Below are 22895 nucleotides of genomic sequence, written 5' to 3' on the forward strand. Positions count from 1 at the left end.
AAAATGAGTGCTTATGATAAATTCATGTCAAGTGCTATCTTATTTCCACTCATTGACATTATAAAACCCGTGGATATAATCATTCTTTACTTTCATTCTTATAGGAAATTGTCTCAAATAAATACAATGCTACTTTTACTGTTGCTATCATTAAAAAGATGAAATCTTCAAAACTTGGTTGATACTATCAACTATCAAGCATGTCATAAGTGTATGAAGGTTTCAAAGGGAGTAAGAGAACCTTTTACATGTCGTGAACAAAAGATGAAATTACAAGGATGGAAGAAAATACTACTATTAAAAACAAACAAACTATATTGCTAAAGGTACAAGCTATTCCATGCCAAGAATCATATCAATAAACAGTAAAAAGATATGACATATTATACTAATTTTATGTTAGAAACTAGAAAATAATCCTTTCCTTTAACAACACTCTCTCTTTCTGTTCCACAATATTTATTCAACTCATCATAGCACAAATTATACAATCATACAAAGGATTATGGGGATGAACACAAGTTTAATGAGAGGACAAGGTTAATATTTATTTTTTGTAATTCTTTCATAATACATATTATTTGTATACTAATTAATGTTTGATTATCATTTTGATTTTGCATGACAGGATTTTCAACATCTCAGGTGTTGAGTTTGGTGATGAATAAACTCTACAAGCAATTTGTTGAGAAAGATATCAAAGAGTTTGAAGAATTCCATGTTGCTATTCTTGATACCTTCAAGTAAGTACGCAATTAATTTTTAATCGCACCTATAGAAATACTAATGACAATATTACGTTAGTATGAGTAAAATTGAATCGAGTTTTATGTAGCATAATTAACTTGGCTCTACCAGGGAAGCATTATGATGCCCCGTCATATAAGGATATAAAGGTTAGTTATCTTCTTACACGATTATGGTTTAGCTATACCAATATGTAATGTCTGGATCTATGGATCTGCCTCTGGGTGTACAAGAGCAATTTCATTCGAACTTGTGCATAAAGTAGCAAAACAAATTATGTATACAAAACCGCTCACATATTTTCCATCATACAGGAAATTTTCAAACTTTGGGAAGAATCAAATGAAGAAGCTAGAGAGGAGATGTTCAGAGACTTCGTGAATAAGAATGTGAATCTCAACAAAGTAGATGAATCTATGATAGTCACTGCAATAGTGGCACCACCAACAGCCATGGTGGCTAAAAGAACCGGACAAAGAACGCTGGCTCAGCTGAAATTTATGAATGCCATTCCTGATGTTGTGTTTGTTCCTTCAGCTACTGTTTTGGCTCTCATTGCTGTCAAAATCCTAAGGTTAATGTTCATAGGAAATGGCACAACATCAAATGCACTTAAAACTGCACCGGATCGTTCACAAGAAAACATATCAAAAAATACATCAAAATCCAGTGCAACACATGACACGAAAAAAACATCTGATGTACCTGAAACAACACCGGATCGTTCACAAGAAAACATACCAAACACTACATCACAATATAGCGCAACACAAGTCATGGAAAAACCATCTGATGCACCTGAAACTTCACCGGACCGTTCACAAGAAAACATACCAAACACTACATCAGAATCCAGTGCAACACAAGACATGAAAAAACCATCTGATGCACCTGAAACTGCACCGGCTCGATCACAAGAAAGCATACCAAACACTACATCAGAATCCAGTGCAACACAAGACATGAAAAAACCATATGATGCATCTGAAACTGCACCAGATCGTTCACAAGAAAACATACCAAACATTACATCAGAATATAGTGCAACACAAGACATGAAAAAACCATTTGATACACCTGAAATTGCACCGAATCGTTCACAAGAAAACATATCAAACACTACATCAGAATCCAGTGCAACACAAGACATGAAAAAACCATTTGATGCACATGAACTCACCTCCAAGGGAGAGTACTGTTCCTTGTGTAATATAGTTCATGATGAATGATTAACTGTTCTATTATAGTTTATATACTATTTATGTTCATGTCATGTCATATACTCTTTCCAGGCATAATTATATGTAAAAGGAAGGGTAATTTTATATACATTTTTATCTATCGTGACAAAGAATATCATACTTTAATAAGAGACGCCACAATAGATATGCAACAAGATATTATTAAACAACCAAGGCGTCATATATTTTTTAATCATATACTTAAGCATAACATTATTATTTTTGTGAGAAGGGGTAAAGTATTTATTTCACAATACGTCAATTAAGGATAATTATGCAAAACAAGGATTAAATGTTTTTATGTAAAACATCATGTTTAAGCTTATGTGGATTAAGTATAGTAACAAAATATCATATTTATCAAAAAGTTTAAGGGATATGCAAATAAAGGGGCTAAGGTTATTTAGAAACGGAAAAACATACTAATATTATTAAATTTAAAATATATAAAGAGAAATGCAAGAAAAATGAAATTACATAAGGGAAATTCCAATAATTTTGAAAACACAAGTGCAAAGAATAAATTTCAGAGATATTGCTAATATGAGTTATTCTTCATCAAGATCATCATGGTGGAAAGGGTGATGAGGTCATTTGGATTGGTCAGGAATGAAGTGGTGAACAATGAAGTCTATTTTGTCATTGAGGATATGTTTTTAATCAGGTCTGTGGTTGTGAGAATTTGAGAAGAGGAGTGCTCACAAGGACTTTTACACCAGTCGTAAAAGCTACAACTCACCCTATGATTGGTACCAATAACAATCCAATCCTAAGAAATAAATTTGATATTTGACAAAAAATCATCGATATGATTGAACTTATAAGGTTGTTAAACATAATATCATTCCTCCTCAATTACGAACACCATACAACAGACATCCAAATCAAACTTACTTTAAAACTTTTCACTTTCCTTCTCAAACCCAACCGAAACTTTTGAAAGTTCTCCAACAATCCTCATTCTTCACCGCCTCTATATCCACCCAAGTAAACACATTCTCCCACACCTTCAAGCTCACCCTGCAACTGAAAAATAAGTTAACAAGATTTTCATCTTCCTAAAAGTAACAACAAACCTATCATGAATGTTGTGCAAAATTCCTCTCCATACTAGCTGATCTCTAGTTGGGATTCTATTGAGTAAAACCCTCCACACGAAAATAAATTGACAGCATTTTGGAAAGACTAACATGACAAGTGCTTTGCCAAAATAAGTCCATAACCCCTCGGTTTCTAAAATAAATCGAGGTAATAGTATTGGGCGCGCTATCCAGTTATAAAAATAATAAAAATGTTGACGCCGGGAATCAAACCCACGTGTAGTTAACTTAACCCCTCGATTTTTTACTAACCGAGGTGATAATTAGTAACCTTTTATGACACCATTGCTTACCTCGCTTTCGTAACCGACATCAAACGCATTTAGCGTCCGTCGTTACATGTATTTTTTGTAATTGTGTCAAAAACTACAACTACTTATATTTGAATTGTAGCTTTTGGAAAGAGTACACTATCATGAAACATTTCCATGATTCATGAATGAAGTTTGGAAATCATTAGAATCCATATGAGTTTTGAAAATAGTGTACTGATTTAGTGGTAACCACTTACCATATTGGCATAACCGGTTACAACTGTAGCTAAAAAGTATTTTTCAAAATTTTTGTGGCTATAACCGTTTATAGGGTTTGGTTAATCGGTTACACAATTAATTTTTCTCAAAATATTGAAATTTTTGTTCCTATAACCGGTTATAGGTTTTGTGTAACCAGTTACTGTTTGAAAATGTCCAATATAGCTTGAAACAACATTGTTTTCAAATCAATTCTTTTCAAAACATGTTAGGATGCTTAATGGTGAAAAATGCAATTTTTTTCTAAGCTATTAAGATATTATACAAAGTACAATTATAACTTGTACCTTATTCCCACGATCATTTCATCAATGTACAATGACTTTTGAAAATTGCTTAAGTTTCAAGTCTTGTCACAAGAGATTTCTTTGAAACTATGATTTTTTTCCTTCTTTGGTAGTACATTAGAGCTTGATTATTTGTCTTCATCAAAACACAAAATGATGTTGAAGATTGTCTTCACAAAACATACCAACTATAACTCTACTATTCCTTTTTAAATTCTAAATTTCTTTATTCCCTATATTTGAGTTTTTATATGTTGTCTACATGAATATTCCTCAAGGTGTCTCAGCTCCAGCACCTAACCAGGTACGCAAGCTTGTGAAATCTCTTTATGGTTTGAAACAAGCTAGCCGTTAGTGGTTTGAGAAACTTGCCACATTTATCAAGGCACAGGGATTTTCTCATCCTCATGTTGATCATACTCTCTTCACCAAATCTGATTCTACTTCATTCACAACTATTTTAGTTTATGTGGACTATATTATTTTGGCTGGAACATCCCTAAATGTCTTTGCAGATCTGAAGACTTCCTTGCATCAGTCATTCCAAATTAAGGATCTTGGTGAACTCAAATTCTTTCTAGGGCTTGAGGTGGCTCGCTCTTTTAAAGGTATTACACTATGTCAACGGAAGTATTGTCTTGAATTACTTCAAGATGCTGGATTAACAGGTTGTAAACCTGCATCTACCCCTTTAGATGCCTCTATTCGCCTCCATAATGATAACGGTTCTTGTAACACCCCATATTTTCTAAATTTAATTTAATTGGAATTTAAATTATTATTTAGAATTATTCGATATTTTGTGAAATTAATTGAAAAGAATTATGAGATAGGCTATTGGGCCAAGTGTGGTGTTAGTAAAGAGAGGGTTCTATGTTAGTAGGCCTTTTACTAAATTAAAATCTATTTTCATAAAAATAAGGAATTAAGGGAAAAAGGAAAATAGAGGTGAAAGAGGAGCAGAAGAGGAGAAGAGCAGAGAACGTGAAAGAGCATGGAAAGAGGAAGAGGGCTTTCAAGAAATTTGGCTAAGGTAAGGGGGGACTCTCCGATTAAATTCTCTTATCGTATCTTAAGTGATGATATTGATTATATATATTAGTCAGAACAATTGGATTGTATGTTTAGGTTTTGGGGTTTTGGGAGATTTAGGTTGTTTTGTTGAATTGATGTGATTGATGAATTGATGAATGATTTTAGTGTTAAATGACCACTAAAATGTGTTATAATTGTATTATGTTGTGTTATTTGATGATGTTTTGGTGTGGGGATTGTTATGGTGCGATTTGATTGAGATTGGGAGAGGAAAGATGTCAGAATCACAGAAAAAAATCCTGCATCAGCGCAGCATGCGTCGACCTATGAAGATCATGCGTCGACCTATAGGTTCCCAAAAGACCAGCATGAGTCGACTCATGGGTTGGCCTGAGCAAACCCGAGGGGGACAGAAAATTCTATGCGTCGACCTATGGATCTTGTGCGTCGACATACAACATACAAATTTTTCACAAATTTTCCGAAGGCCATAACTTTCAAACCGTACATCCATTTTGAGCACCGTTTTGAGCGTTGTGAAGCTGATTTAAAACTTTATATGATGAATTGATAAAATGGGAAGTGGCCCTATTTTATTTTAAATCTTGATTTAATTTAATTGATGGATTGTAGCATTGTGTACATATATGTGTGAATGTAACAATGTGCTGTTATGGTGATGTAACTACTTTGAATTAATTGTGACTGGGAGTGTTTTGACATGATTATATGTGATATAACTGAATGATTGCTAATACATGTGCATGCTTATTGGTGATGAAATGGTGAGTTGTAATGATACAATGTGAAGCATCGGATAGGTGATGTTATAAGTATGTCATATGGGTGCATTCATTCATACGCGTTTTGATGATGGATCTCGGTGATGTTGTGGATCAAATGGTGGACATAATTCCCATTGTGCGGAATTTGTGCCGGTTGGACTGTATCTTGATGATGAAAAGATCAGTTGGATGGGTTTAGCCCATGTATGGTACCACATGCATAGTGTCAGTTCATTCATATGCATGATTTTCATAACATTATTGAATTTGTTTCAGTGTTATGAATTAATGATGTGTTGGTTGCGTATTTGTTGAATTGTCTGAATATAATACAATTGGGTTATTAATATAACTATGATGTGTTATTATTTATGATGCAATAATATTTGTTAATTGCGATGAGACTCACCCTTACATGTTGACATTTTCAGATTAAGGATAGCGGCTTTCGACTTTGTAAGGATTAGCTCATGAGTCTTTGTTTAATTAGCGTCGGGTGTCATGCTCTAATATTGTAACACTGGGGAACGCTAGTTTAGCGTCTATGATGATACTCTATTCTGTTGTTATTGTATTAATTTTGTGGGATATTGCATGGATGATGTTATGTTTATCCGTATGATGAATATTTCGCTGTGTAGAAACATGATTTTATTAAATTGATGATTGTTCATTGGTGAAGCATGACAAGTGAGTTTTAATAAATCGTTTTATTGAATTGTGGCACCCTTGTTTTCATGTTTACTCTGAGATTTTTATTTAATTACCGCGGGGTTTAGAAGGGTGGGTGTTACAGTTCTCCCTTCTCTGATGTCACTACATATGAAAGATTGGTGGGTAGATTGTTATATCTCACGACTACGCGTCCTGACATTACTTTTTCCACGCAACAATTAAGTCAATTCATGAGTGCCCCCACTGAGTTGCACTATAAATCTTCTATTTGTATCTTGCGATATCTCAAACGCCCTCCTTCACGTGGTATATTTTTGTCTAAGTCTTCTGATCTACAGATTCTTGGCTTCAGTGATGCTGATTAGGGAGGGTGTATTGACACCAGGAGATCTATCTCTGGCTATTGCTTCTTCATTGGTCAGTCCTTAGTATCTTGGAAATCGAAGAAGAAGGAAATCGTTAGTATCTTGGCTGCTGCTACACGTGAGTTGCAATGGATGTGCTTTCTTCTTCATGATCTTAAGCAACATCCCTCGAGGCTCCATGTTCTATATTGCGACAACCAGAGTGCTATTCATATCTCTGCTAACCCATTTTTTCACGAATGGACAAAACACTTGGACATTGATTGTCATTTGGTGCGTGAGAAAATTCAGGCAGGAGTGATACGTTTGCTTCCGGTTCCTTCCCAAGCTCAGGCTGCTGACGTTTTCACTAAAGCTCTTGACCTCATCCCTTCTTTGAGTGTCTTTGCAAGCTTCCTTTGGTCGACATCCACCAACCTCAAGCTTGTGGGGGGTATTAACGCATAGATATTATGATGACGTGGATACGTAGGCTGCATGTGTATGATAAGCTGCATGGACCATATTGCACCATATTATTAGCTTTAGTTAGTTAGGTAGTTGGTTGTATATATAACTACTTGTAACTGACTTTCTGAATCAATCAATGCATTATGTTCAATTGCAAACTATCTTCTTCTTCTTTTCTCCATCAATGGAGGTTTATGGTTGCTTAGACCCTGGTCAAAGAGAACTTTTTTCCTTTTGTTTGTCATGCTTAAGTCAAAGATCTAAGTACTTTAAGATTAAGTTCATCATTAGAGAAATGAGTCATCAAGTTATTTGTCAAGTGCACAAATCTTTTTTGCTAATCAAGGATCTCTACACTGAATTCTGAACAATTCATACTCTTGACATAATATTTTCAATTTTGATCTTTTTACTTCACTGGTTCCTTCATGAATGATTACTATTGGCGTAGCCAGTTACGTACTATATTGAGCAACCGATTACAGCTGTAGTTGAGAAAGTATTTTTTTTCAAAATTTATGTGACTGTAACCGGTTACAGGGTTTGGTTAACTTGTTACAATGGTTATTTTTTCTCAAAATACTGAAATTTTTGTTTCTATAACCGATTACAGGTTGTGTAACTGATTACAACGGTTTGAAAATGCTCAATACAGCTCGTAACCACATTGTTTTCAAACCAATTCTTTTCAAAACATGATAGGAAAGTGATGAAAAATGCAATTTTGTTATGAGCTATTAAAGTATTATACCAACAAGACATACCAAAAACTTGTACTTTATTCATCACAAAACATACCAATTCTAACTCTACTTTTCCTTCTTTAAATTCTAAATTTATTTATTCCCTATATTTGAGTTTTTATATGTTTTTTGCAAAATCGAAATAAACTAAATTATTCTAACTATTCTTACATGTAGACTCTGAGACATGATGTAATACTCGAAATATTATTAGGAAGTGCTAAGAAAGTACTAAGAAAGTTAGGAGAACAAAGTGAAAACTGTTGTATCATTGAGGAGAAGAAGAAAGGGACTCTTGCTAGCATGTTGATGAGAGAGTTAGGAATTAGGATGCTACAAGATCAGTTTAATGTTAGTATGTACCATATTCAAAGCCATGTCTATTCTATTCACTAGGAACCTAATCTCTCTTCACTCTCTTGTAAATTAGGATCTAATTCAATAGTGTACTATTTAATAACTTTATCTTTTCGCTGTGAATTAGCTTCAACTTCAAAATGAGAACACAAATATATAAAATTCACAAACTATATATTGCTTAAGTTGCAAGCTATTCCTTGCCAAGAATCATATCAATAAACAGTAAAAAGATATGACATATTATACTAATTTTATGTTACAAACTAGAAAGTAACCCTTTACATCATCCTATCCTTCTGTTCCACAATATTTCTTCAACTCGTCACAATTAATTGCTTCGGTCCGATACTGTTCAAATACAAGTTTAATGAGAGGAAAAGGTCTATATTGATTTTTTGTAATTCTTTCATAATACACTTATTTGTCTACTAATTAATGTTTCATTATCATTTTGATTTTGCATGACAGGATTTTCAACATCTCAGGTGTTGAGTTTGGTGATGAATAAACTCTATAAGCAATTTGTTGAGAAAGACATCAAAGAGTTTGAAGCATTCCATGTTGCTATTCTTGATACCTTCAAGTAAGTAAGCAATTAATTTTTAATCGCTATAGAAATACTAATGACAATATTACGTTAATACGAGTAAAAATGAATCAAGTTTTATGCAGCACAATTAACATGGCTCTACCGGGGAAGCATTATGATGCCCCGTCATATAAGGATATAAAGGTTAGTTATCTTCTTACACAATTATGATTTAGCCACACCAATATGTAATGTTTGGATCTACCTCTGGGTTTACGAACTTGTGAATAAAGTAGCAAAACAAATTATGTATACAAAATCGCTCACATATTTTCCATCATACAGGAAATTTCAAAACGTTGGGAAGAATCTAATGAAGAAGCTAGAAAGGAGATGTTCAGAGACTTCGTGAATAAGAATGTGAATCTCAACAAAGTAGATGAATCTATGATAATCACTGCAATAGTGGCACCACCAGCAGCCATGGTGGCTAAAAGAACCGGACAAGGAACGTTCCCTTCGCTAAAATTTATGAATGCCATTCCTGATGTTGTGTTTGTTCCTTCAGCTACTGTTTTGGCTCTCATTGCTGTCAAAATCCTAAGGTTAATGTTCATAGGCAATGGCACGACATCAAAGGTTGCAACAGGGTCACTTGTTGATCATGTAGTGCAGCCTTTAAGTGTTGATAATATTCTTCCACCTGCTGCACCTGAAACTACATCAGATCATTCACAGCAAGACATATTAAAACCCGAATCGGATCATTCACAACAAGAGATACCAAAACATGCACCAGATCATTTACGGCAAGACATACCAAAACCTGTATTGGATCGTTCACAACAAGACATACCAAAACCTGCACCGGATCGTTCACAGCAAGACATACCAAAACCTTCACAGCAAGACATACCAAAACCTGCACCGGATCATTCAGAGCAAGACATACCAAAAACTGCATCAAATTATTCACAACAAGACAAAAATATTAGATACCCTAATGTACCACTAGACCCCCTTAGCGCTCAATCTTTAGAGATAAAAGTCCTAAAAAATGGACAAAGACTAAGGATGACGATGTTGAACACTGTTAGAATATCTCACAATCACTCTAAAGATACAAGGTGTTAGTCAAGGGTTTTAGATCAATTTGAATGAACAACACACAAGGTTTTCATAAATTTCAGGGTATATGGGTCTTGGCTTTGATCGTTATCAAGATATTGATTAATCATGAACAACTTATTAAAATTAAGATGCAACAAAACAATAATAAATTGCACAAGAACAAGACGCAACAAAAAAAGAGAATGGGTTTGACATGAATTCATAATAAAGAAGTTGTTCTAGAGCAGAAGAAAAAGATTCATGGTGATGGTTATAGACACACTAAGAAGAGAAGTCAAAATCACACTTTGTCTCTATGGGTTTCTCCCATATGTTTCACCCACTTGTTACTTTCATCAAAGAAACAAATATTTAAATCAAGGATGAAAAATGGGTCTGGAAGCTTTGATAAACATTAAGTGAAAACTGTGATTCAAATAAATTTGAGCAGAGCTCAAATATAGCTTCATGAAATCAGTTGATTTGAATCAATTTTTACACTTGGTTGAGATCAAATGAGTTTGTGATTCGAATCATGTTTATTTTGTGATTCGAATCAAATGCTCTAGAGACAAATCTCATTTTTCACACAGCTTCTGATTCGTATCATGTATTACACTTGATTCAAATCAAATGAATGAAAATATAGATATGAGAGTTCTAACTTGTGATTCAAGCTACGCCTGATGTAACAACAAAGTATCAACAAGCTAGGATAAAAAAGAAATATTATCAAGGATCAAAAACTCTTATTATAATGAGTAAGGATGGTTCTTAGTGATACAACAACACAATAGCCGAAGCGATTAATAATGAAATGGGAATAGAATAAAGTTGAAGCACACAATTATAAAGTCAAATTACAAATACACATGTACTAAAATATCTATATCAAATTGACAAAAAAATCAAAACAAATATGATACCATACGATAGCATGACTACACTTTTAGTCGCCCCTTTTTTTTGTTTAGAAAATTTGAGATATTATTGTTGATCAATTATTCTGGGCGCTATTTGGAATTTGACGGTGAGATGAATCTGATGTATTACTGTACAATTTGTTGCTTAAGTTGTAAAAACTTTAAATCTCCCAGTGCATTAAACACTTAATGTGCGTGAATATTTATAATATCTCGAGACATTCTCCTTGTTTGACGAATATCAAATAGAGAGAAACAAATAAAGGAAACCAAGTGAATCCAAATTAGAATAAAATCCAAAAATAGGATGTCATACTTAGAGAACTAAACAAGCACCAATTAAATCGCATATGAAATTAACTATCGCAAATACGCAATTTAAGAAGAAAATAAAAAAAAAAACAAATAGAATATAGAAAATCACAGAGATATCATACATATGTGAATAAAACTCATCACCATATACACAATCCAAAATATAGTAAAATATGATCAAATACACAGACAACCAGTCAACTCAAATGACATACCTCTCTTATATACACTGTACTTCTACACCGTACTTGCAACAAAGAAAAATTGTCTTGCACACAAATCAAAGCAAAATCAATTGTTAAAAAAATGAAAATAGTATGTTTTATGTATAGAAATACGGTGTAGGTGTTACAAAATAGTTTAAGCATATCATTTTTCGACATACATATCTAGAAAGTGTTAATGCCAATGTTGTTACCAATGAATAATTAAAGTGTTTAATTTGATTATAATAAACTATTTTAATTATAGATGGATAAAAGAAGTTCAAATACTATCACATATGTAACAGTGTCAATCTTATATATTTTAACATTATCCGTATTAGAGTATCTGATCGTGTTGGTGTATGTGTCGGAGTCTGTGTTTCATAGGTTACTGTTGCAATCATTGTTACAATAATTGGTATTACTGTAAATCCTAGTCTAATGTAGCTTGTTGGTGTTGCAATTTAAGTTTTATCTTTGATCTACCCATCACATTCGATCTTCACCTTTAGATGCCTTGTTGGTTATGTCGAGCTATCCCAATTTCCTTACCAAAAGATAAAAAATAACGACAAAGGAATGATGAACAGGTAAACTGTTAGAACTTGTGTTGGGGGTTTGCTACAGGACAAGAAGAAGATAAAAACGGTACGATGAAAGTTGCACAAAATAAATTCCAAAGCGTGTGTTTACACAAAGCTTTAGGTTCGATTCGCCCCCACCAATTTAGGCAATTGGATGCAAATGAGTTAACCGACGAATCTCCTTCAGAATACTTTAGAAACCTTAACATGAATCGCACATTCACATTAAGCATATCGACCAACGATATTTTACCGAATAAAGTTTCCTCATTTATTCTCGTGCACTAGAAAAATAAAAAAAATGACTTAGATATGATTTTTGGATCTTGAAATATATTATGTTTGTATCCTTTTAGGTTTGGAAATTATCTTTATTTATAGAGAAATTCATGTCACTTGGTGAAGGGAAACAACCCTTCGAAAGAGTTTGTTGATGAATGGTTACATTGCTTCAATTGTAAAGCATTATACCATTTCTTTAAAAGGTCTTTTTTTAACCATTGCAACTTTTCAAATATATTTTGGAAATTCTCCAACATACACCATTGGCAAAGGACCGTTTCCTATATCCAAACTAGTTGTTCATGATTAGCCATTGAGTATAATCTGATGGTTAAAAGATTGATATTAACACTGAATCATACAATTAAGATCCTTTTCTGTGGTCTTTTTTTTTTTAAGCAAGATTCAATAATAAGAGAACAAAGGTTCTCAAACCCGGATACAAATGGACGAGACGAAGCTCGGCAAAGAAAGATTACACTCCAATAGCAACCTAAAAGAGATAAAACAAAGGGTTTTTACTAAATTCATAAAAATTACAATTGAAATGTGTAATATTTCCGATGTAACATTATCTCCAAACCAAAACCTTAATACTCCAAACAACATCTAAAACGTTCCAATCTTCGTCTCTAAAAACAATTCTCGTTGTTTAATATATGTTATTTTGTACTAAATTTTGTCAAATAGAGGCATTATAATGGTTTAAGTGTCTTTTGTGATATGCAATTGAAAATGGTCTTAAACTATATTGCTTAAGTTACAAGCTATTCCATGCTAAGAATAAGATAGATAAACAGTAAAAGTTAAGGGAAAGTAGAAAGTAATTCTTTCCTTTAACAGCAAAATTATAGATGCCATTTATTAACCTTGCACAACACCCTATCCTTCTGTTCCACAATATTTATTTATTCAACTCATCATAGTACAAATTGTACAACTATACAAAGGATTATGGGGATGAATACAAGTTTAATGAGAGGAAATGGTCAATATTTATTTTTTGTTCTTTTTTTCATAATATTCATTATTTCTCTACAAATTAATGTTTTATTATCATTTTGAGTTTGCATGACAGGATTTTCAACATCTCCGGTGTTGAGTTTGGCAATGAATAAATTGTATGACCAATTTAATGAGAAAGATGTCAAGGACTTTGAAGAATTCCATGTTGCTATTCTTGATACCTTCAAGTAAGCATGCAATTAGTTTCTAATCACATTTATAGAAATAATTAAAATAGATTTCTACCCAAAAAACTTTTAAAAAACATCATATCTATTTAAATGATAAATAATATCAACAACATTTCAATTAGTCATTTATTTATGTAACTAACATAAAAAAATATTATATTATAATTAATTTGGAGGCAATATTTTAATTTTAAAATATGTCTTTAACAAAAAGAAATGAAACAAATTTTAAAAAAGTCATAATTTATATTAATTGTAATTAACAATAAAAATTAATAAAAGAAATTCAGCAATGTTCTTGCAATTGAAGTTTTATGCATCTACTTTTTAAAATTATAGTTTTTTTTCTTTTACTTATTTAATCCAAAGAGTATATTTTATTAAAAATATGATTCATACAAATAAGATTTTTGAGTATATTTTATTAAAAATGTGACTCCTACAAATAAGATTTTTGTATATATATATATATATATGATTCATACAAATAAGATTTTTGAGTATATTTTATTAAAAATGTGACTCCTACAAATAAGATTTTTGTATATATATATATATATATATATATATATATATATATATATATATATATATATATATATATATATATATATATATATATATATATATATGAATCTTTTTTTATCTCTAATCAATTAATGACATAGGAGAGAGAAAAAAAGATTCACATATAATCTCCACCATTTATTTTAAAATTTAATGGTTCAGATTCATTCTCACATTCTCATATAAAAATACCATTCTCATATGATATGCCCTCTATATATATATATATATATATATATATATATATATATATATATATATATATATATATATATATATATATATATATATATATATATATATATATATATATATATATATATATATATATAATAGTGTGTTATATTTTATCATAAAAGTTTAATAATAAATGAGATTGTCTAATAATAATTTTTAAAATATTTATTTGTTAAATATTAATATTATTTAAAATTTATGTTAAAAAAATGAAAAAAAAAAACTAAAGAAATAATTAACAACGGATAGAGGTCCTTCCTGCTTGATGCGGGGATCGAATTACAGTCACAAGGGTAAAATTAGAGACATAGATCAGCTAGGCTTCAACATGTTTACTGTTACCTTATCAACTCTCTCTATATATTAATAATATATTATATCATTTCTAAAGCCAAAAAATAAAATTATGAGACCCTTTATTTTTTAAGTTCTTGGGTTGTCGGCCTGATTGCCCCTATAGTTAATACTTCATATCTATTACATGATAATAAAAAAATTACACTATAAAATTAGCATACTTACAATGATTTGATCAAATTATCACCATAACAAAGAATCTAATTTTATGCAGCACAATCAACATGGCAGTAACGCAAAAGCATTATGATGCCCCATCATATAAGGATGTAAAGGTTAGTTATCTTCTAAAACAATTTGTCCTCCTCTAGGTGTCTTGGTAGATAGAAAAATGTGATTTTAAAAATTATTCGTGATCTCGAATTTCTAACTATGTGATACAATTTTGGTGTATAAAAGAAAATTCATTCAAACTTGTGCACAAAGTAGCTAAACAAATTATGTATACAAAAATGCTCACATATTTTCCATCATAAAGGAAATTTTCAATCGTTGGAAGGAATCTAATGAAGAAGCTAGAGAGGAGATTTTCAAAGACTTCGTGAAAAAGAATGTGATTCTCAACAAAGTAGATGAATCTATGATAGTCACTGCAATTGTGGCACCACCAGCAGCCATGGTGGCTAAAAGAACTGGACAAAAAACGCTGCCTCAGCTAAAATTTATGAATGCCATTCCTGATGTTGTGTTTGTTCCTTCAGCTACTGTATTGGCTCTAATTACTGTCAAAATCCTAAGGTTAATGTTCATAGGAAATGGCACAACATCAAACGCTTCAAGTGTTGATAACATTCTTCCACCTACACGTGAAACTGCACCGGATCCTTCACAACAAAACATATCAAACACTACATCAGAATCTAATGCAACATCAAAGGCCTCAAGTGTTGATAACATTCTTCCACCTTCACCTGAAACTGCACCGGATCATTCACTACAAAACGTACCAAACACTACATCAGAATCCAATGCAACACAAGACATGATAAAACTATCTGATGCACATCAACTCACCTCCAAGGGAGATTATTGTGTCTTGTGTAAAAAGGTTCATGATTAATGATTAACTGTTCTATTATAGTTTATATACTATTTTATATTCATGTCATATACTCTTTCCAAGCATAATTATATATAAAGTAAGTGTAATTTTATATATATTTTTATCAATAGTGAAAAGAATATCATGCTCATACTGCATTGAGGTTAGGACAAATTTCCCTATTATAGTTGTTCCTTATTTGAAATATGTTTGTTCCTCAAAGTTGAATCTTGTTTATTCCAATATTTTTGTAACCAAGTTTCCATAGGGTAGTTGTGTTCCTTTAGTTCTGCTTTCCAGCATGTCGTCAATTACTTGTTGGGCCCAGTTGATTTTAACTTTGTTTTAATATACCACATGGTTTCTACATCAGATTGGGTTAGGGGACCGAAGTTTCTTGTTTTGGGAAATAGGATGTGAATCATGATGTAGTGAATCATCCTACTTTCAAGAATGATATATCCTGCTGTGATTGGATAAGAAAAGTGTGAAAAGGATTTTTCATTAAGGGGGTGCACTTGCGACATAGTTGTACCTATTGGATTTGTCGCCTAACTCGGTGAGATAATATTCCTGAGGAAGGTCTAGTAGTTTCCTAAATTCTTCTACAGACAAGTTTATGTGATGTTTTCTTACTTTGCTCTAGAGAATTCCATCTGTTAGATGAAAGGTTTGAGAAGAACATTTTTATTAAGGTGGTATAAATTCTTTTTGAGGGTGTGAAATGGAAGTTTGAGAATTTGAGTTCTTCTAGGGTTTTGAATAAGTAGCATTCTTTGAATTCTTTGAAGTCTTTGGGGTCTATGGTATGAACTCTCATGACTGTTCAGTTGGCAAAGTATTTTGAAGAATCTAGTTTATTATTCTTTGGTTGTGAATTCATCGGTGAGAGGGCTGGATGTGAAGCTGAATCTTCTAGGATTCATTATGAACTTTTTTAGAATAATTTTATTTGTGTATAGAGGCAAGAAAGTGTGATAAGAAAGAGAAGGTAACAATACAATACCTATATATATCGCGAGTTCTAATGGACTTGGGCCTGTATTCTGAGTAATAATTAAGTGAAGACTGTGCTGTCCAAAAATCGTATCTAAATTCACCAAATTAGAGTCTTCTAATCGGTTGCATTTTGTATTAGCCGACTGGACTTCTCAGTCTTTCATATTTTGATTAGATTTTCATTAATGATGAGATTTGATCTTTCAATCGCGTCAGGATGACTTGAATTTGTTTTGAAATTATGTGTTTCAAATAGTTATAATCGGTTAGCACTTTGTGCTAATCAGTTATAATTAGTTCTTCAGCCCTTCTTGATGCTTTGGTTGGTTTGTTAGGTGCTTTGGTTGGTTTGTTAGGGGCTTTGTTCCTTCCTTAACACCTTATATCTATTCTTTTAGTACCCATAAGCTTGAAATACTTGAACCCGCTCATTTTATAGGTTAGAAATAAACAATTTTGAAGAAAGAGTAATTAAAAATAATCTTTAAAGCATGAGGTAAATAATTAAAATTATTATTTTAAGAGTTTAATCAGATTCAATTTATTTTTTTAATTTTAAAATAATTTTACCTATTTTATCAAGAAATTTCTTGATGAGAAACCCTTAAGGGAAAATACCTCACTGGTGTGTCCTCCACACATTGTTGGATGCGAGAGTTGGCAAAATTACAACAATGAATAAGTCCATCTAAGGCTTATTCATTCTACTGATCATCTTAGATCAATGAATTTTGAGTAATACTCAAAATTTGCTGCTTTAATCACAATGGTAGACATTTGTCTTCATTGTTTCATCTTCAGGATCAAAGGCTTAAAACATGTATACTTCTGGAGTATACTTCTACTCATATTTTTCAAATAATTTCTTCTTTAGAAATTTCAAGCTACAACCCAAAAATCTGCAACATACTTTAAGGTTTCATTAGTCATAGAAGATCTAAGGTTCTTACCTTTAGATCTTTTCAGTTTAAGACCAAAATATTTTAAGTGACGTGCTTTCTTACAGTGGGTACATTTGTACATTGGATGCCTTTGAACATGTTTTATCTTGTTCATTGGAAGATGAGTCTTCTATGTTTCTCCCCACGATTTATGTCTCTTCTCCTCTTTGATCAACTATTGAAGAAACTTCTTCATCTTCTTTGTTGTTCTTTGAACGGGAGAATCCTTTGTCTGATGTTGATCGTTCAATGATATAGTATGTTCTTTCAAAGGATTGAACTAGAGTTATATGATACGAACAAGATGAGGACGATGACTCTTTGGTTTTAAGTGGTTGAATCAGTTCGTTCATCTTCTTAATGATTTCCTTCTTTCTTGACTTTTCATGAAATTCATGAAGATTTTCATCTATAGATTTAAGAGTTGGATAAAATCTCCAATTCTTAATTCTTAGATATATGTTAGTAAGATAATTTCTAATAAATTTTCCTATGAGTATATTTAAAGTTAACATATTTGCCTCGTGTGTTCATATTTTCTATCTTGATATTTGGAGAAGCTCCATATATCTTTTCTAGAGTATCCCACATTTCCTTGGCGGTTTTACAATGAGGAACATCAAAAAGTTTGTTATCAACTAAACACATTATTATGAAATATTTGAGATCTAAAACTATTTTTATCTTTTCTTCTTTGGTCCAAAGAGAATAAGGTTTTTCTAATACTTCATCATTTGTTTGATGAGTATTGTAAACTAGATCATTGATTAATATTTTCTGTAAATCATGATTAATACTTTGAAGAAAAAATTTACAATCTGATTTTTTGAATATCAAAACTGTCTTTTTCGAAAAGAGGTGGTGTGTTTAAAAACAATCTTGTGTTAGAAGTCATCTTCTTCCTGAGACGATTAATCCTTAAACAAGAGATAGGCTCTAATGCCACTTGTTGAACTTGAGACTTCACACACAAGAAGGGGTAAAGTGTGTGATTTAGAAAATGTGGTTTTGAAAAATTTTTGCAGTTTAAATTAGAGTTTGAAGACATTTTATAATTATAAGCAACGAGTATAAAATATTTGAAATGCAGAAATTAAAAAGTTAAAGGAAGAAAAGGAACACCGAGAATTATATAGGTTCATTCAAAAATAAAAAGGACCTACTCCTCTCTCCAAGACTAGGTCTTGAGAGTCTCCAATAATGCTTTTAGTAAGAAAGGCTCACGAACCCTCTTATACAAGGAAATGATGGTTGTCCTACAACCAAAATTTTACAAGACAAATTATATGAGCGTTTACGTCTCTTCTCTAATAAGTTGTTGAAACTGAAGTGGCCAAGCTTCCTTTCCAATTGTAAATTAAAGCAGTTAGTCTTATTTCCATGAACACAGACCTTGTAGATGTTAGTCTTTAAGTTCTAAAATATATTTGAGTTCCCTTTTGGTTTTAACAGGATAACCAAAATAACCTTAAGATTTTAACCGAGTTGATCTCAAAACCTATGAAGATTTCTATATAGGCTAATATTCAACCGATTAATACACAAGGGAAGATTACCAAAGCTAGATAATCCTCAACCTAGGAACTGATCACACAATTCCCAACCATAAGGTTTTAGCGGGTTTAGCTACGAACCACATATATTATCCCTATTTGGACAATATTCACCAAGGTTTATAAACACAGTTACCTTGGTGAATGTATACAATGCTACCTATCAAGAATTACTTACGAGACCTCACTCACAAAAGGTATTTTCCTCACAAAAGCATTTGGTTAAAAGAACTAGTGAGAGAAAGTTTAAAATAAATTTTTAAAGAGAGAGAGTGTGAGTCTCAATACACAAATTCGGGTTTTGGATAATTTTAAATGAGAAAGGGAGCCTTTATTTATAGTCTTGGTATTCCCCAAAGAAGGAAATAGCATTTAAGAAAGAATAGATGTTGTTAATCGATTGATTCAATCAGTTAAGGTTTATAAAACAATCGTATATAAGTTCCAAGATGGAAATATAAGATATATATTTGTTGCATAAAATATGGGTGCATTCAAATTTCCTTTCACCTCAAGGGCGCGTCGATCTAATCGTTTACCAATTTGCTTCAACAGATTAAATATAGTGAAAAATTGTTTTGTGGCTTTTTTACTGCTTCGGTTATGTTCTATACAACTTCCATATGTTTTTCAAATTATTTTCTTTTGGAATATAATTTGATAAAAATATTTTAATGTGTGTGTGTGTTCTTATAGCCATGTACCTCTATGAAAAAGTACTTTTGATTTTACATAGTTTCACTCACTTACTATTTTAAGGTATTTTCTCTACCCATTTGTCGGTTGTAATCTTTTGCGTTGACTCTGTTTTGAAATCTCTTGAAGCTTTTGATATAATCCAGTTTGTTTGCCTTTATCTGATAGTCATGATTATCAAACCTTTATACTCATGGCTTGCATCTTTAACTGCTTAAGTGTTCTGTTTGACTTATCATAGTTTTCATGATGGATATATCTATTATTTCTTTTATAGTTGTCATTATTAAAAGATATTGTCTTGATAAGGATCTATTACCTGCAAAACTAGGTTCCAAAACTGCTAGGTCTCTCATTTGACATTCTGAAAGAAGTGGCCTTTCATAATGTTTTACGCTAGCTCGAGTTCCTCGTGCCTAAACTTCGGGCTTTTAATGACTCCTTTACATTTGTTTGATCATAATTTTTTGTAACTTGTTATTTAATGCGTTGAATGATATTTTCCATATTGTTCATTTCCAATGTTTAGATTTTTGTGTTGTTTGGACGTTGTATTTAGGGTTTACTTTTTCAGTGTGTATTTGATGTATTTAGCATTCATTATCCTAGTGTTTGTTAGTTATATTTAGCATTCATTATTTTTGCGTATTGTCTTTGTTCTCCGTGGTAGGGATCGGAAACAGCGAGACGTGGATCCTCGTCCATGTCCCCAAGGCATAACTTGGATCAAGGTGGACATCTCTGAGTTCCACTGCCTAACTCCCTTGGATTGGCTAGATTTGGGGGGTACGCCATCTACGTAGAAATGTGTGTCATTTTTATCTTCCCGACCTTTAGCATCATAAAAGAAATAATGAGAGAAAAGAAAATTATGGAAAAATTGACAGAAAAGCAGTTGCATTTATAGTCATGACAATGTGTTACATTAAAAGGGTGGAAAAATGATATAAACATGTTCTTCAACTATAATACCAGTTGCATTCAGTTGCATTAGACTATGTACTTGTTCCCCTTCGAGGAACTTCAAATTGTATGCCATCTTCCCGGTGCAGGTATACACCTGGTAGGTTCTTCCCAATTTGCTGCTAGCTTTCCATATTGGGAATTTTTCCCCCCTGTGTCGGCTCCGTAGCACCAAATCCCCAATATGGAACTACCTTGGTCGGACGCGACAATTATACCTGGAGGCAACGGGTTGCTTAACGACGATACTAGTGAAAGTGTCCACCATCCTTCTTTATTATAAAAGGTTTATTTCTTCTTTGATGGCATTTCCATTCCCTTCTATTGGAAACGGGTTAGCCGTCCTCTAACTCATCTCTTAAATCTCTACTAGAATGACCGCTTTTACCTCGTACGTGAGCCGGAAAAGGGTTTTCCCTATAGTTGATTAGGGGTAGTACGATAAGCACACGGGACGTCTGGTAGTTAGTCGGCCCAGTTACCTTTGGTTTCCTCTAGTATTTGCTTCAGGCCTCTTACTATCACCTAATTGGCTGCCTTGGCCTGACCGTTCATTTGCGGATGTTCCATTGACGCAATGTGTTGCTTGATAATCAAATCTTCAAAAAGGCTTTTCAAACTTTTATCTCTGAATTGCGTCCAATTGTCTATTATAGTGGCTTGAGGTACCCTGAACCTGGCTTATACTTACTTTTTGAATAACTTTAAGACATTTGCTACTGTGATCTTTGCCAAAGCTTCTGTCTCGATCCACTTATAGAAATAATCAACGACTATGATAAGGTATTTGAACTGCCCTAATGCCGAGGTGAAAGGGCTGAGGATGTCATGTCCCCATTGTAGGAATGGCCATGGCGACATCAAAACATGCAACTCTGTAGTAGGGGAATTGAAAACATCATTGTTTCGGTTACATTGGTTGCATTTTTTTCACGTATTCTCACGGATCTCAAACCAAGGTCGGCAGAAAATATCTTGTCCTCATAATTTTCCTAGCTAATACTCTAGCTCCGAGATGCTGCTCGTCTATCCCTTTGTGCACTTCCAAAAGAGCGTAGATGGCTTTTGCCTTCCCTAAGCACTTGAACAAGGATGTAGATAAGCCAATTATATACAAATTCCCTTTAAACATCGTATATTTTCTTGCTCTTCTTTTCGCCAAAGTTTTCCACGACTGCTACCACTTCCCTCGGTACTCGATGCTTGGGGTTTTCTAGTTTCTTGGACGAAATATTGATTGATCCTAGGGCACCTTATAAATAATTCGGTGTGGATGTTCTCTTATCGTGGAACATGGGAAATCTAAAACACCCAGAAACTCGCCAATATCTCGTTAGTGGTCTTCAGGTATCACTACAGTAAAGGGTCTTTGTGGAATCTTGTTTAACAGGTAATAGACTCTTAGTAAAGACATAATCTTTTAATGATGACAACTATAAATAAAAGAAGAAATACATGCATCATGATAAAGATGCAACTAATGATAAGCCAAGTAATGAACTTAAGTAGTTAAAGATACAAGCCATGAATATAAAGGTTTGATAAACTTGACTATTAGATGAAGACAAACAAACTAGATTCTATCAAAAGCCTCAAGAGATCTCAAGCTAGTGTCAATGCAAAATATTACAACCGACAAAGGCTTATAGAAAATATCCTAAATTAGTAAGTGAGTGAAAGTATGTAAAAGCAAAGGGACTTTTTCATAGAAGTTCATGGTTATGAGTACACATACATTAATTTTTTTTTAAAATGATTTATCAAAATAAAATACTTTGAAAAAAAATATAGAAGTTATATAGAAAAAGATGGAAGCAGTTAAAAAACCATAAAAAAGATTTTTTTCACTATATTTAATCAGTTGGAGAAAATTGCTAACTGATTAGATTGGTGCGAACTTAAGGCGCAAGGAAAGTTGAATGCACCCAGATTCTATACAACGACTATATATATATATATATATATATATATATATATATATCTTACTTTTCCATATTGTAAACTTATATACGATTGATTTTCAAAAATTAACCAATTAGAAAAAACTCCAATCGATTAGATAACAACTTTTTGC

At 32.5% G+C, this 22895-nt stretch overlaps 3 protein-coding genes across 3 annotated transcripts; all 3 read left to right on the plus strand.

The window, feature by feature from the left end:
- Positions 1 to 859: 859 nt before the first annotated feature.
- On the plus strand, positions 860 to 2085 carry LOC131611140 (uncharacterized). Its single transcript, XM_058883245.1, has one exon. The coding sequence runs from the start codon at positions 1110 to 1112 to the stop codon at positions 1974 to 1976; it is 867 nt and encodes a 288-aa protein (XP_058739228.1). The 5' UTR covers positions 860 to 1109; the 3' UTR covers positions 1977 to 2085.
- A 2085-nt stretch (positions 2086 to 4170) lies between these two features.
- LOC131611060 (uncharacterized) lies at positions 4171 to 9984 on the plus strand. The gene is made up of 8 exons (XM_058883185.1): positions 4171 to 4258; positions 4424 to 4639; positions 6756 to 6820; positions 7060 to 7201; positions 8176 to 8316; positions 8790 to 8904; positions 8994 to 9054; positions 9196 to 9984. Exons 1-8 carry the CDS (start codon positions 4171 to 4173, stop codon positions 9982 to 9984), a joined length of 1617 nt encoding a protein of 538 aa, XP_058739168.1.
- Positions 9985 to 13157: 3173 nt separating this feature from the next.
- On the plus strand, positions 13158 to 15834 carry LOC131611141 (uncharacterized). Its single transcript, XM_058883246.1, has 4 exons — positions 13158 to 13258; positions 13349 to 13463; positions 14842 to 14902; positions 15106 to 15834. The coding sequence occupies exons 1-4, from the start codon at positions 13225 to 13227 to the stop codon at positions 15685 to 15687; spliced, it is 792 nt and encodes a 263-aa protein (XP_058739229.1). The 5' UTR covers positions 13158 to 13224; the 3' UTR covers positions 15688 to 15834.
- Positions 15835 to 22895: the final 7061 nt, after the last annotated feature.

Source organism: Vicia villosa, linkage group LG6, assembly GCF_029867415.1.
Source record: "Vicia villosa cultivar HV-30 ecotype Madison, WI linkage group LG6, Vvil1.0, whole genome shotgun sequence".
Lineage (NCBI taxonomy): Eukaryota > Viridiplantae > Streptophyta > Magnoliopsida > Fabales > Fabaceae > Vicia > Vicia villosa.